Source organism: Nipponia nippon, unplaced genomic scaffold (assembly GCF_047370975.1).
Source record: "Nipponia nippon isolate SJK-2023a ecotype South Korea unplaced genomic scaffold, ASM4737097v1 scaffold_26, whole genome shotgun sequence".
Classification (NCBI taxonomy): Eukaryota; Metazoa; Chordata; class Aves; order Pelecaniformes; family Threskiornithidae; genus Nipponia; species Nipponia nippon.
In genome coordinates, this window is record NW_028262343.1 from 4,363,016 (window position 1) to 4,376,408 (window position 13,393).

General features: G+C 41.4%; 1 protein-coding gene and 1 pseudogene across 2 annotated transcripts in view; one reads left to right on the plus strand and one right to left on the minus strand.

The window, feature by feature from the left end:
- Positions 1 to 4,182, plus strand: part of LOC104023411 (small glutamine-rich tetratricopeptide repeat-containing protein beta) — a 29,813-nt gene extending 25,631 nt beyond the window's left edge. For both annotated transcript variants that reach the window (XM_087762570.1, XM_087762571.1), the window contains exon 11: positions 777 to 4,182. In XM_087762570.1, coding sequence (XP_087618696.1) covers positions 777 to 888 — 112 coding nt within the window. In that variant the 3' untranslated portion in view covers positions 889 to 4,182. The remainder of the gene's footprint in view (positions 1 to 776) is intronic.
- Positions 4,183 to 6,637: 2,455 nt separating this feature from the next.
- Positions 6,638 to 13,393, minus strand: part of LOC148055179 (trafficking protein particle complex subunit 13-like) — a 52,164-nt pseudogene continuing 45,408 nt past the window's right edge.

Genomic DNA, 13,393 nt, shown 5'->3' on the forward strand with positions numbered 1-13,393 from the left:
AAAATCAAGGGCTGTTTTCACAAAAATCATGTGCTATGCCTAGATCTATGAAAATGGTGGCTTTCCTTCAACCTGCACTGTGGTTTAAAGGAGTCTTGATAATTTGCTACTTGGGCAAAATGCAGAAGTTACAGAGAATGCCATGCCAGGCTATTCATGAAGTAATATGTTTTACTTACTTGCTTTTTCTAGTAAACCAGGGTTATGCTTACCTTTTACATGGAATTAATCTCACATATTAATTTTACTCTTAAGCTACAACTGTTATGGAGATGGATCTATCATTACTTCAGTCATACAGGTGTAATTGTATGCTTGCTTTCTACTAATGACATCTTGTTGGCCGTACAAGTTGGCAGCTGCATACTGTATTTCTGGAAAAACCAGAACTTCAACTATAAGAGTAGTTATCTTTTAAACAACTAGAATGGATCCTCTCAAAAGAAGGGAGCAAATCACTGGAGCAGATTTGTTGCTAAATTTTTAGTTTTAGCAAGTAAGATAATACTTTTTTCTCCATGCTATCAAGTAGAAGTAATAGTCCTAAAGAATGAAAATGAAGACCTGATGATAATCCTGTTTGGAGAGACTTTAACTAGATAAAGTGGTAATACTTACAGCTATCTTGCTGTATAGTCTTAATCAAGATATCTTTAGTCTTAACTTTCATATAATGCAGCTTTCAGTTATATTAGGATATCCTGTTTTCTTACAAATGCTTCTTGTCAGGTTTTTTTTTTCCACTTGTTGATTTTACTTAAAACTGTTCAACACAGGGGGCAGCAGTTTGCACAACAGATACAGCAACAGAATCCAGAGCTCATAGAGCAACTGAGAAATCATGTCCGGAGCAGATCTTTCAGTGGCAGCACTGAAGAGCATTCCTGACTTAAAGGAGGCATGTGAATTGGAATGGTATATAACCCCAAAATGCATACCATAGTAGCAAAAGCAGCACTGTAACTTCTGCTTGAATAGAAGACAGAAAATTCTTTGTGCATGTTTGCAAACAAGAATAAATCTGTTAAATAGACTTATTGCACATAACTTGGAACATATCGCTTATGTATAGTTATTCCTCTGAAAATGAATACACTATAATCCTATGATTGTACAAATAATTAGTACTGAAAATTTATCAAAAAATAACTGCCTTAGAAAGAAGGATTCTCTTTCTGTTCTTGTGTGGTAAATCACTGGCTTAAACAATTAAGGATTTTTTTTTTTTTAAGTTTCATTGCACATATCTATCTTAAGTGATGGTTATATGGCCAAGTTAAAGGTTTTTCCAGTCTACAGCATTTCTCTTCCTACCCTGCTCAGCTAATCTTACTCTTTCAGAGACTACTGATTTTCTGTATTTTATTATGTTACCTTTTTTTATTCTGCTTACTGTTCACACTGCTTTCTGCTACAAGGTGCACTTGTTTTTACTCCAGGGAGGTTCTCAACACTTCCAACTTCCAATTTGTATATCAAAACTAATTTGATTCCTAAGACAAAGTGACCTCTGCTGGCCAGTTAGATGGGAGAAAGTATGTGGAGGAGTAACAATAGAGACTGCCAAATGGAGAAATACACAGGAACTCCTGGACCTCAGACATTATATTTGATTCATCTTGTGGTCAAAAAAGAGCGCCTTGAGTAGAAGCAAATGCAAAATTTGGGGCTAAGTCAGGCACTTGACTGTAACAAATGCTAGTTATGCATCTATTGTATGAGTTGTCTTCTACTAAAACAGGGGGGAAAATGCAGCTGGATCCAAGGAGAAATGAAAAGAATTGGAGAAAACACAAAAATAGGAAATATATATTACCATCTGTTAAATAAAGAGATAAAGCTTAATAGAGCAACTTAAACAACTGTAAGGCATTTCATACTTTATTCAATAGAGCTTGCCTACACACAGCATTAAAATGTGTGGGTTTTTTAAAATTCTCTGTATAAATTACTGTAGCTGCCTTTTTGAGGCTGTAGAGCTACTTAAGCTTTACATTAAATACACTTCCAAATAACAGCTTCTGACTTAACATCTGATGACAAAGAAGAAAATCCCTAACACGATCTTCTTTCAGGGGTTGTTCCAATTCTGAATCTAATCCATTCAAGAAAACTGCTACTTAAGTTCAGTCACATTCAATAGGACAGGATACCATTTACAAGAAAGATCAATGGAGGCTGTAGGTGGGCTACAACTACTGTACAAACATTGCTTGGAGTAGTGTGTTGTGGCAGGAGAGAAGCATCGCTCCTAGCATATCTCCTATTAAACTTCATGTTTATTCTTAGTTCTCTCTTTCATATTTTCAACTGCTCACTACTAACTTTGATGAGGGGAACCAATAAATCCAGAGTGGACTGGACAGCACTGCAAGATCTCTCAACACTCAATTTATCCTTACTGTGTGACAGTGTAGTAGGTTGACCTTGGCTGGATGCCAGGTGCCCACCAAGCTGCTCTATCACTCCCCCTCCTCAGCAGGACAGGGGGGAGAAAATAAGATGAAAAAGAACTCATGGGTCACGATAAAGGCAGTTTAATAAAGCAAAGGCTGCGTGCAGAAGCAAAAGGAAAACAAAAGATTTATTCTCTACTTCCCATCAGCAGGCGATGTCCAGCCACTTTCTGGGAAGTAGGGCTTCAGTACGCATAGCGGTTGCTCCAGAAGACAAATGCCTTAATAACGAATGCCCCCTCTCCTCCTCCTTTCTCTTAGCTTTTATTGCTGAGCATGATGTCATATGGTATGGAGTATCCCTTTGGTCAGTTTGGGTCAGCTGTCCTGGCTATGTCCCTTCCCAACCTCTTGCCCACCCCCAGCCTTCGGGGGTGAGGGGGGGGAAATGTTGGAGAGACAGCCTTGATGCTGTGGGAGCACTGCTCAGCAGTAGCCAAAACACTGGTGTGTTATCAGCACTTTTCTAGCTACCAATACAAAGCACAGCACTATGAGGGCTGCTATGGGGAAAGTTAACTCCATCCCAGCCAGACCCAATACAGACAGCAGTCTTCATGCAGTTGGTTACCTTTCTCCTTCAAAACAGAAAGAGTGTCAAGAACCTCTTCAGAGTTCCTTAAGAACTGCAAAATATGATAATATTCAAAGACTGGCTGTAGTAGTTGTACTGTCAAGTACAAGCCCTATAGCTTACTGGATTCATGGGGGAACTATCCCCAAGGTTAAATGGAATGAAGCATTGGTTAGTTATCTGAAAATTTCTCTTGAAATAATCTTTATAGAGCAGTAACTTTCATTTTGCATACTACACTATTGTCGTGTTTAGGTTTTACTCCAGTACAGATCATATGTAACCAGAGTATTTATTAAAATGTTGATGGCATTAGCTAACCCTTTAGGAATTTGCTACAACTGGCACAATACTTAATTTGTAAACATTCTTTGTTTCTTGTATATTAAAAGGAAGGGCTTTATAGCCTAAATAAAAAACAGTGAAACCAATAACAGGAGCTATCATTACATGCTTTTCTACTGAAGCCAGGAACAGAGAGATCATTTATGCTAAAATCTATTTTGCCTTAAATAGGCTAGATTGTTTCACAGAGTCATGCAATATGTCTTAATCACAGGGTAAGGAAGGAATCTTTTCCTGTGTAATAACTGCACTTCATTTTGCACTAAAATTTTTCATCCCGCTAGATCAAGTGGTAAATGACAATACCAGTAAATACTGCTTTAATTGAAGGTCAATTGCAGTTTATCATTCAATTGAACAAATATGCATTTAACACCTAATTAATTGGTTTTGTATCATTACTGTTCCAGCATATAAGTGTGATAATTGTTAGAGAAGAAAATGTTTTGCACTCAAATTATAAACTCCTGTAACCTGCTTGTATGGAAATATATTCTTCTAACTATGCCTGATGAAAAACAGCTAATGAAATATTCAGTGTAGAAATTGTTTCAGTTGCACTTCTGGTTTTGTAACAAGTACAAAGTAAAATCACTCATTCATACTGAGAAAGAACTAAGTCTGCAACTTCAAAAGAAATCTTCATACACTGTTTGAAGGCTACATAGTCATACTGGCAAAATGCAGCTTGTCTACTATTTCTGTATCTCTCCTACCTCTTATTACCATATAGTTACGTCCCCTTCAACTTGTGTCAGTTTAACTTCAAAATAGATTATAAATAAAGCTATTTACATTTTTTGTGTGGATAGTTGTGGTTTTACTGTTTTGGTTTGTTGATATATCTAGAGTAACAGGTAAATTGCTTTGGTTTTTTTTTTTTTTATTGTACTGGGTTTGTGTGGCAAGGTTTTGGTAGTGGGGGGGGCTACAGGGGTGGCTTCTGTGAGAAGATGCCAGAAGCTTCCCCCATGTCCGATAGAGCCAATGCCAGCTGGCTCCAAGATGGACCCACCGCTGGCCAAGGCTGAGCCAATCAGTGACGGTGGCAGCACCTCTGGGATAACATATTTAAGAAGGGGGAAAAACTGCTGTGCAACAGCAGCTGTGAGAATATGTGAGAGCAACAACTCTGCAGACACCAAGGTCAGTGAAGAAGGAGGGGGAGGAGGTGCTCCAGGCACCAGAGCAGAGATTCCCCTGCAGCCTGTGGTGAAGACCATGGTGAGGCAGGCTGTCCCCCTGCAGCCCATGGAGGTTAATGGTGGAGCAGATATCCACCTGCAGCCTGTGGAGGACACCACGCTGGAGCAGGTGGATGCCCAAAGGAGGCTGTGACCCCGTGGGAAGCCCACGCTGGAGCAGGCTCCTGGCTGGACCTGTGGACTCATGGAGAGAGGAGCCCATGCTGGAGCAGGTTTGCTGGCAGGACTTGTGACCCCGTGGGGGACCCACGCTGGAGCAGTCTGTTCCTGAAGGACTGCAGCCTGTGGGAAGGATTTATGCTGGAGCAGTTCGTGGAGAACTGCAGCCCGTGGGAGGGACCCCACGCTGGAGCAGGGGAAGAGTGTGAGGAGGAGGAAGGAGCGGCAGAGACAACGTGTGATGAACTGACTGCAACCCCCATTCCCTGTCCCCCTGCGCCGCTCCGGGGGAGGAGATAGAGAAGTCAGGAGTGAAGTTGAGCCGGGGAAGAAGGGAGGGGTGGGGGGAAGGTGTTTTTAGATTTGGTTTTATTTCTCATTACCCTACTCTGATTTGATTGGCAATAAATTAAATTAATTTCTCCGAGTCGAGTCTGCTTTGCCTGTGACGGTAATTGGTGAGTGATCTCCCTGTCCTTATCTCGACCCATGAGCCTTTCATCATATTTTTCTCCCCCCTGTCCAGCTGGGAAGGGGGAGTGATAGAGTGGCTTGTTGGGCACCTGGCATCCAAGCCAAGGTCAACCTACCACATAAATACCTATTTATGTTGGTTGTTATGCATTTTATTAGATGTGTGGGATGTAGTTTTATTATTTTTTTCCCCTGTATGGACTCATTCCCTTAATTTAATAAGCTGGTCATAAATTTATCCATCATTTTAAATTTTATACATAGGAAAGTCTTAAATAAATACTGTCAAAACTAACTAAGGTTGCTAAGTGCCAATACAGTAGCTGAGAAATATGACAAGCCACTGAGTCTTTAACACTAGTTAACTAGGAAAGCCAGTCACCATTTTTTGTATTAAATGGCTACCTTTAGGTGACTTAGATATTTGGATGACCAAATCCAAGATGGATCTTTAGGATGACCTTAGATATTTCAGCCAAAAATATTTCCACCTTTTGTCAAAACAAAAGCTAGGGAAAAGTACATTTCAGTGCTTAACCAAGTCCTGAATTCCTTCCTGCATATGCTTTGGAGAACTTGATCTAGGGCAGCTATGCAGGGTTTTTCCTCATTTTCCTAAAAAATCAACTTAAATGCTTTTGGCATGAGAGGAATAATTTGCACCACTTCAGTTTAACAATAAAAAACCCCTCAAAAACCAAATACCTGAATGCTGCTATTTTAGTTTTCAGTTCTCTACTAATTCAGAAGTAACATAACCGTTCACAGCATGCCCTGTATTGCAGGGATGCACAACTCTGCACAAGACTGCAGCTAATTGGGACAGATTTGCTGTATTACTCCTTCACAATGACTGGAGCCACAACCAGCACATTCTTGGGCTGATGCTCTACTTTCTAGCTACTAGCATCTTGACAGTGCCAGTTGTACTCACTCTCTCATCTCATGCCTTTATCAGGCTCTAATTCTTATGGCTATGCATGTAACCATGCAAATACACTGCCACTCCAGGTACCCAGAAGTATTACTTATAGGGATTTGGATTCCAGGAACTTGGTCTGTAAAAGGCCAGTTCCTTCAAACTGAAGCAGTTTTGTCAGAACCACAATTTTAAAACTGTTTAAATATTTTAAAAATAATTAAAATAACAAAAATAAGTACAAAGTGCTACTATTTCATATTAATCTCCCCCCCAAGGTGATGTTAATGCAATATAATTTGCTAGAGCTACACTTTTTTCAAAGGCTTTATTTTCAGTAGATAAAATATGCATCTTTTAAAAAGATTTTAAAACATTCCAAAAATGTTCAGCGAAATTAAATAGGCATAGTTATGTTTGTATACTTTTTAATATGATTCAGCTACAAAACATTGGAAGCTGGTCAAAAAAAAAAAAAGCCCAGCAGAAATACAGAATTTTTTCTTCAGCTTTCTTGTTTGACTTCTGAAGAAACTACACAGACCTGTACAATATCATCATACTCGTACGTTCTCTTCAAAAATGTGTCTGTAAGTCTTCAGCCAGAGACACTCTAGAAAGGGAAAAGATTTATGTTATTAGAAGGAATTACTAAGCTTATAAAACAGCTATTTTATAACAAAACTGCTATAAAGACTTACTTGCAATCCCTGCACTGAAGACAGCAATGTAAGTGCAAGATGGAGGGAGGAACTTGGGTGCAGCTTTCCAAGTTGCCTTCCTGAAACTCCACACCAGTGGATGGAATTAGTATTGCACATTTCTAAAACCAGATCCATAGTACTTTCACTGCTAGAGGAAATTGAAAAACAAGAATAAACCTGTGGGCTTTTTTTTAAGCATTCAAGGACTGCAGACATGTAACAGCTTGATTACTTTATTGTTCAGGTTATTATTAATCAAGCATTTATAATTAATTTATGTAATTATAAGAAGGCAAGCAAGATTTACTGTGATGTGCAGTAATTCAGGTGCATGTAGTTTTGTCTGACACGAGCATTCTGTCATGGGTTTAACTATACTAGATAGCATAATACCGCTCACATTTTGGATAGATGACAAGATTTTCGTGAGAAGTAACTGCAGACAAGATACATGCTTTAGTCCCTGGCTTCAACTAATATTTAGAATTACTTTATTTAAATGTCACTCTTGCCACCCTTTAATAAAGGACTACCATGGATCATAGTGTAAACACAAATCAAGTCAAAACATGGATAACTATGTACAAAAGACTACATCAACAATGTTTAGCAGGCATTCTAGGAGTGGTGCAGAACTAGCAGTAAAATCAGACTGGATACAAATGGCATCATTTATTCTCATAAAATTACTTGTAGTTTAAAAAAATTCTATATAAGCACTAATTTTGTTTAAGAACTAAGATGATTTGTGATTTAAGTATGGGGTGCAATCTTCAATGATACTGCAGCCAGTTCCATGGAATTCCACTACAGATTTTTGGCAATTTCCTAGTTCAAATAGTATTAACAGATCATTATGGAAGTTTGTTTGTTTGTTTGTTTGTTTGTTTTTAAATCATTGTAATTCAAAAGATGTGTTTCAAGTAATAGACCAGTAGTTTCATGTTGCTACAACCCATAGTAAAGACCAGATCTGAGTTGCTTCGGGAGAAAGTATTGAAAAATAAAACCAAGACAGCCACAACTTACCCACTCAGGAAAAAGCACAAGAATCAAGTGACATCATTACATGCAATTTGTTATTTTACATGTAATGTCAAAAGGTTCTTCCAAATTTACGGTGTCTGGTATTGTCTCCAGAGAAAGCCTTACGTCACCATAACCAGGAGCCTGAGGAGGTACAAGAATGCATATTTCTCAGATGCTGGATAGCAAAGTTGAAATTTCTACTACTTAAGTTCTCATTTACTGCAACAAGCTTAAAATAAGAGCAATTTGAAGAAAGAAGATTGACTCTTCATGCTTTTGATTTGTACCCAAATCACAGCAGTGCTCCATCCACTACCGAATACCACCTTCTTGATAGGTTTAACAGCTCATTAGACAAGGATGATCTGTGCAGTTTATTTATAGGAAACAATACACACTTTATTACTAAGTTTTTCAGATAGTTCATGTCCTTAAAGTTTGAATACCCATATACGCTTCCTGAGAAGATCAGCTTTATTCTAAGACCTCTCTGTTAGATGGATAACAGATATACTATGGACAGCATAAGTATAGTTTTCCTGCATAAGCCCACCACTATTCTACATCCTTAGAAAAAGCATTGTTCCTAAGAAATTGAGAGATTGTTCATCCTCCTTGCCATTTCAGTCCTCCAAGCCTCTGCCAAAATAATTAATTGCCACCAGTTAGAAAGGCACATGATATGAACACTTGTCAACTACCCAATTCTGTCAAGAGCCGAACACATTTCATATGGTCTACTAACAAACCTATGATAAATATCCTAGTTACCACCAACTGGGGCTGATTCGACAGTAACCTGCAGATAAAAAGCTTTAGATTTTTCAATCCCCACAAATGATAGATTGTAAGGAAAAAAAAACAAGGGAAAAACTTGTCCTCCCTGACAAGGTTTAGTTGTGACACATGTTCCAATTCTGCTGATAGAAGGATGCTGTAGTAAAAGTTACATTTACAGCTGAAAAGATAGTCCCAAAGAGGCCCAGAAAGCCAGTTATTGACATGTTGGGGATAGGTTTTAGTCATATACACTTCATTACAGACTGAAGACAGATGACATTTTAGAAAGCATATTAAATTGGGCATTAGAGTGAGCAAAGGGATGTCAAACTGATGGAGAATTCAGACCAGTAGAGCAATCTAAGTTTAGAAACTTTCAAGAAAGAGAACTAATTATCCACCATTGGAAAAGGGCACACATTTTCAGCTGTATTAGGTGACAGGAAGGAATCCACTGGAAAAATTATACCTAATTCCCTAAACAACAGGTAGTTTGCCATAACATTAGACTCCTCTATTAAGAGAGAGATATATTAAGAAAAAAACAATAAAACCAGTATTTTATAGAATAAACTTTGCAGCAATTGACAAAATCAAGACAGGATCAGCGTAGATGAGAAGGCCTAAAACAGCACATAGCCATTGGCATTAACAATGAGATAAATGCAAGAACTGATGGCTGGAGATAAAGGCCTTACAATAACACTAAAAGGAGGAATGTAGTCTTCATCCAAAAATGAGAGAATTGCTCAGAGTATGGAATCAACTAGACAATTTCTTGCTTGTGCTACTCAAGAATAACATTCTTTAAAGCTACACAGAGAGCTAATCAGAAGGAAGCCCACCACCCAGACAAGGGCAGTCTCTGTAGTATGGGCGGGCACAAAGCCAACTGTTTTAGGAGAAGCAGCTAGAAGGATAAAAACACTCTCCTACATGCATGTTTAGCAAAAAAAATGTTATAAGGCAAACATGGCAAAGTCAAGGAGATTTTTACAAAATGGAATGGCATGCACTGTCATAGGTAATCCTCCCTAATTCACTGAGGCTACATCTACGTTAACAAGTGATGCAGGAGACAGTGTGTACAGCAAATCAGTTGGTGCTGAGGACCTGACATCTATTCCATATGTGCCCTGGGGTTTACTTTGGACTGGTTCTAGTCTAGTCCTGGACTGAATGCCCATGAGCAGATAGAGCACCCTTGGCATACTGTGGACATGCATTGTCTGGTTTAATGCCATCCAAAAAGAACGTAGTTTGTGAATTCCAAGACCACTCCACAAAACAAACCAAATTATGGTTGATTGTGAAGAGCTGTCTCTGAAGAATAGCCACGAGCAGGTTGAAAGCTTATGGGTAAGAATTAGAGACCAAGGCAACAAAGGGAACCTTGTGGCTGCCCGACCAAGGGGAGACTATTGACGAAGCCTTCTTACTCCAGCTACAGGAGGCATCACACTCGCAGGCTCTCGTCCTGCTGGGGGACTTCAACCACCCCGACATCTGCCGGAAAAGTAGCACAGTGAGCTGCAGGCAATCCAGCAGACTCCTGGAGTGTATCGAGGATAACATCTTAGGCCAGGTAATAGACAGCCCTACCAGAGGGGCCGTAATACTGGACCTGTTGGTCACCAATGCAAGTGAGCTAATCAGAGGTGTCAAGATTGGAGGCAGCCTGGGCTGCAGTGATCCTGCATGCACTGGTGGAGATCGCAGTCCTGAGGGATATGGGTCAGGCAAAAAGTAAAGTCAGGACCCTGAATTTTAGGAAAGCAAACTTCCAGCTGTTCAAGGAGTTAGTCAATAGGGCCTCCTGGGAAACTGCCCTCAGGGACAAGGGAGCAGAACAGAGCTGGCAGATCTTTAAGGACGCTTTCCATAGGGCACAAGAGCTCTCGATCCCCAGGTGTAAGAAATCAGGAAAGGAAGGCAAGAGACTGGCATGGCTGAGTCGAGACCTGCTGGTCAAACTAAAGGGCAAGAAGGAAATGCACAGGCAGTGGAAGCAGGGACAGGTATCCTGGGAAGAGTACAGGGATGTTGCCCGGTTGTGTAGGGATGGGGTTAGGAAGGCCAAGGTGTGGCTGGAGCTGAACTTGGCAAGGGATGCAAAGAATAAGAAGAAGGGCTTCTACAAGTATGTCAGCCAGAAAAGGAAGGTCAAAGAAAGTGTACCCCCCAATGAACATGACTGGCAAACTGGTAACAACAGACAAGGAGAAGGCTGAGGTACTCAACAACTTTTTCGCCTCAGTCTTAACTGGCGACCGCTTTTCCCACACCTCTCGAGTGGATGGACCGCAAGACAGGGACTGGGGGAGCAAAGCCCCTCCTGCTGTAAGAGAAGATCGGGTTCGTGACCACCTGAGGAACCTGAATGTACAGAAGTCTATGGGACCTGACGAGATGCATCCCAGAGTCCTGAGGGAATTGGCTGATGTAGTTGCCAAGCCACTCTCCATGATATTCGAAAAGTCATGGCAGTCGAGTGAAGTCCCCGGGGACTGGAGAAAGGGAAACATTGCACCCATTTTTAAAAAGGGTAGAAAGGAGGACCCTGGGAACTATCGACCTGTCAGCCTCACCTCTGTGCCTGGGAAGATCATGGAACAGATCCTCCTAGAAGCTGTGCTAAGGCACGTGGAGGACAGGGAGGTGATTCGAGACAGCCAGCAGGGCTTCACCAAGGGCAAGTCTTGCCTGACTAACCTAGTGGCCTTCTATGATGGAGTGACTGCATCAGTGGACAAGGGAAGAGCTACGGATGTCATCTATCTGGACTTCTGTAAGGCCTTTGACACAGTCCCCCACGACATCCTTCTCTCTAAATTGGAGAGATATGGATTTGATGGGTGGACTGTTGGGTGAATGAGGAATTGGCTGGATGGTCGCATCCAGAGGGTAGTGGTCAATGACTCAATGTCCAGATGGAGATCGGTGATAAGTGGTGTCCCTCAGGGGTCCGTTCTGGGGCCAGTGCTGTTCAATATCTTCATCAATGACATAGACAGCGGGATCGAGTGCACCCTCAGCAAGTTTGCAGATGACACCAAGCCGAGAGGTGCGGTTGACACGCCTGAGGGACAGGATGCCATCCAGAGGGACCTGGACAAGCTGGAGAAATGGGCCTGTGCGAACCTCATGAGGTTCAACAAGGCCAAGTGCAAGGTCCTGCACCTGGGTCGGGGCAACCCCCGGTATCAGTACAGGCTGGGGGATGAAGGGATTGAGAGCAGCCCTGCGGAGAAGGACTTGGGGGTACTGATAGACAAAAAGCTGGACGTGAGCCGGCAATGTGCTCTCGCAGCCCAGAAAGCCAACCGTATCCTGGGCTGCATCAAAAGAAGCGTGGCCAGCAGGTCGAGGGAGGTGATTCTGCCCCTCTACTCTGCTCTGGTGAGACCCCACCTGGAGTACTGCGTCCAGCTCTGGGGTCCTCAGCACAGGAAGGACATGGACCTGTTGGAGCAGGTCCAGAGGAGGGCCACAAAAATGATCAGAGGGATGGAACACCTCTCCTATGAGGACAGGCTGAGAGAGCTGGGGTTGTTCAGCCTGGAGAAGAGAAGGCTGTGGGGAGACCTTATTGTGGCCTTTCAATAGTTAAAGGGGGCTTATAAGAAAGATGGGGACAGACTTTTTAGCAGGGCCTGTTGTGATAGGACAAGGGGTAATGGTTTTAAACTAAAAGAGGGTAGATTCAGACTAGATATAAGGAAGACATTTTTTACGATGAGGGTGGCGAAACACTGGAACGGGTTGCCCAGAGAGACTGTAGGTGCCCCATTCTTGGAAACATTCAGACACAGGCTGGATGGGGCTCTGAGCAACCTGATCTAGTTGAAGATGTCCCTGCTCATTGCGGGGGGGGGTGTTGGCCTAGATGACCTTTAAAGGTCCCTTCCAACTCAAACTATTCTATGATTCTATGAAATTTTTCCCAAGTCAAGTCTGTTTTGCCCATGATGGTAACTGGTGAGTGATCTCCCTGTCCTAATCTTGACCCACAAGCCTTTCATTGTATTTTTCTCTCCCCTCTCCAGTTGAGGAGGGGGAGTGATAAAGCAGCTTGGTGGGTGCCTGGGAGACAGCCAAGGTCAACCCGCCACAAATATTTACAAAAATATGAATAAGCTGCTGGAGTTAGTTTTATTTGTTGTCTGTGGGAGGGATTGGTTTTCTTAAGTATCATTCTTATACACCAGCCTTTCCCATGCTGTGAAGCTGAGATAATTGGTTCTCAGCATCTGAAGTACCTTCCTCCCTTTTCCTTATGTTTGAGAAGATAGTTGAACTACTGTTGGAGCAGTCAGTTGCAAGAACTCTTGAAAAATAGGATGAGGAAATTTAATATATCTTTACTGTCGTTCTTCCCTTCAGGTTATTATGTGATACCATCCTAATTTGTTCATTAAGTAATGTTTCAGCACATTTCAGGCACTAAAATGTTAATCTTTTATGTTAGAAGCTCCATTAAGTTACTGGCCTTTTTATGCAACTTTTTCAGCATTTTAATAGCAAATTAAAGAATGTATTCAGTTTTGTAAAGCAGACTATATTTCCCTTTGCTTTAAAATCTATCCCACAAGTTGTCGAATAATAATGTTTAACCCCCAGTAGGCATCTAAGCAGCACCCAGCCGCTCACTTACTCCCCAAAATGGGATGGGGGAGAGAATCAGAAGGGTACATGTAAGAAAACTTGTGGGTTGAGATAAGAACAGTTTAATAGGTACAGCAAAAGCC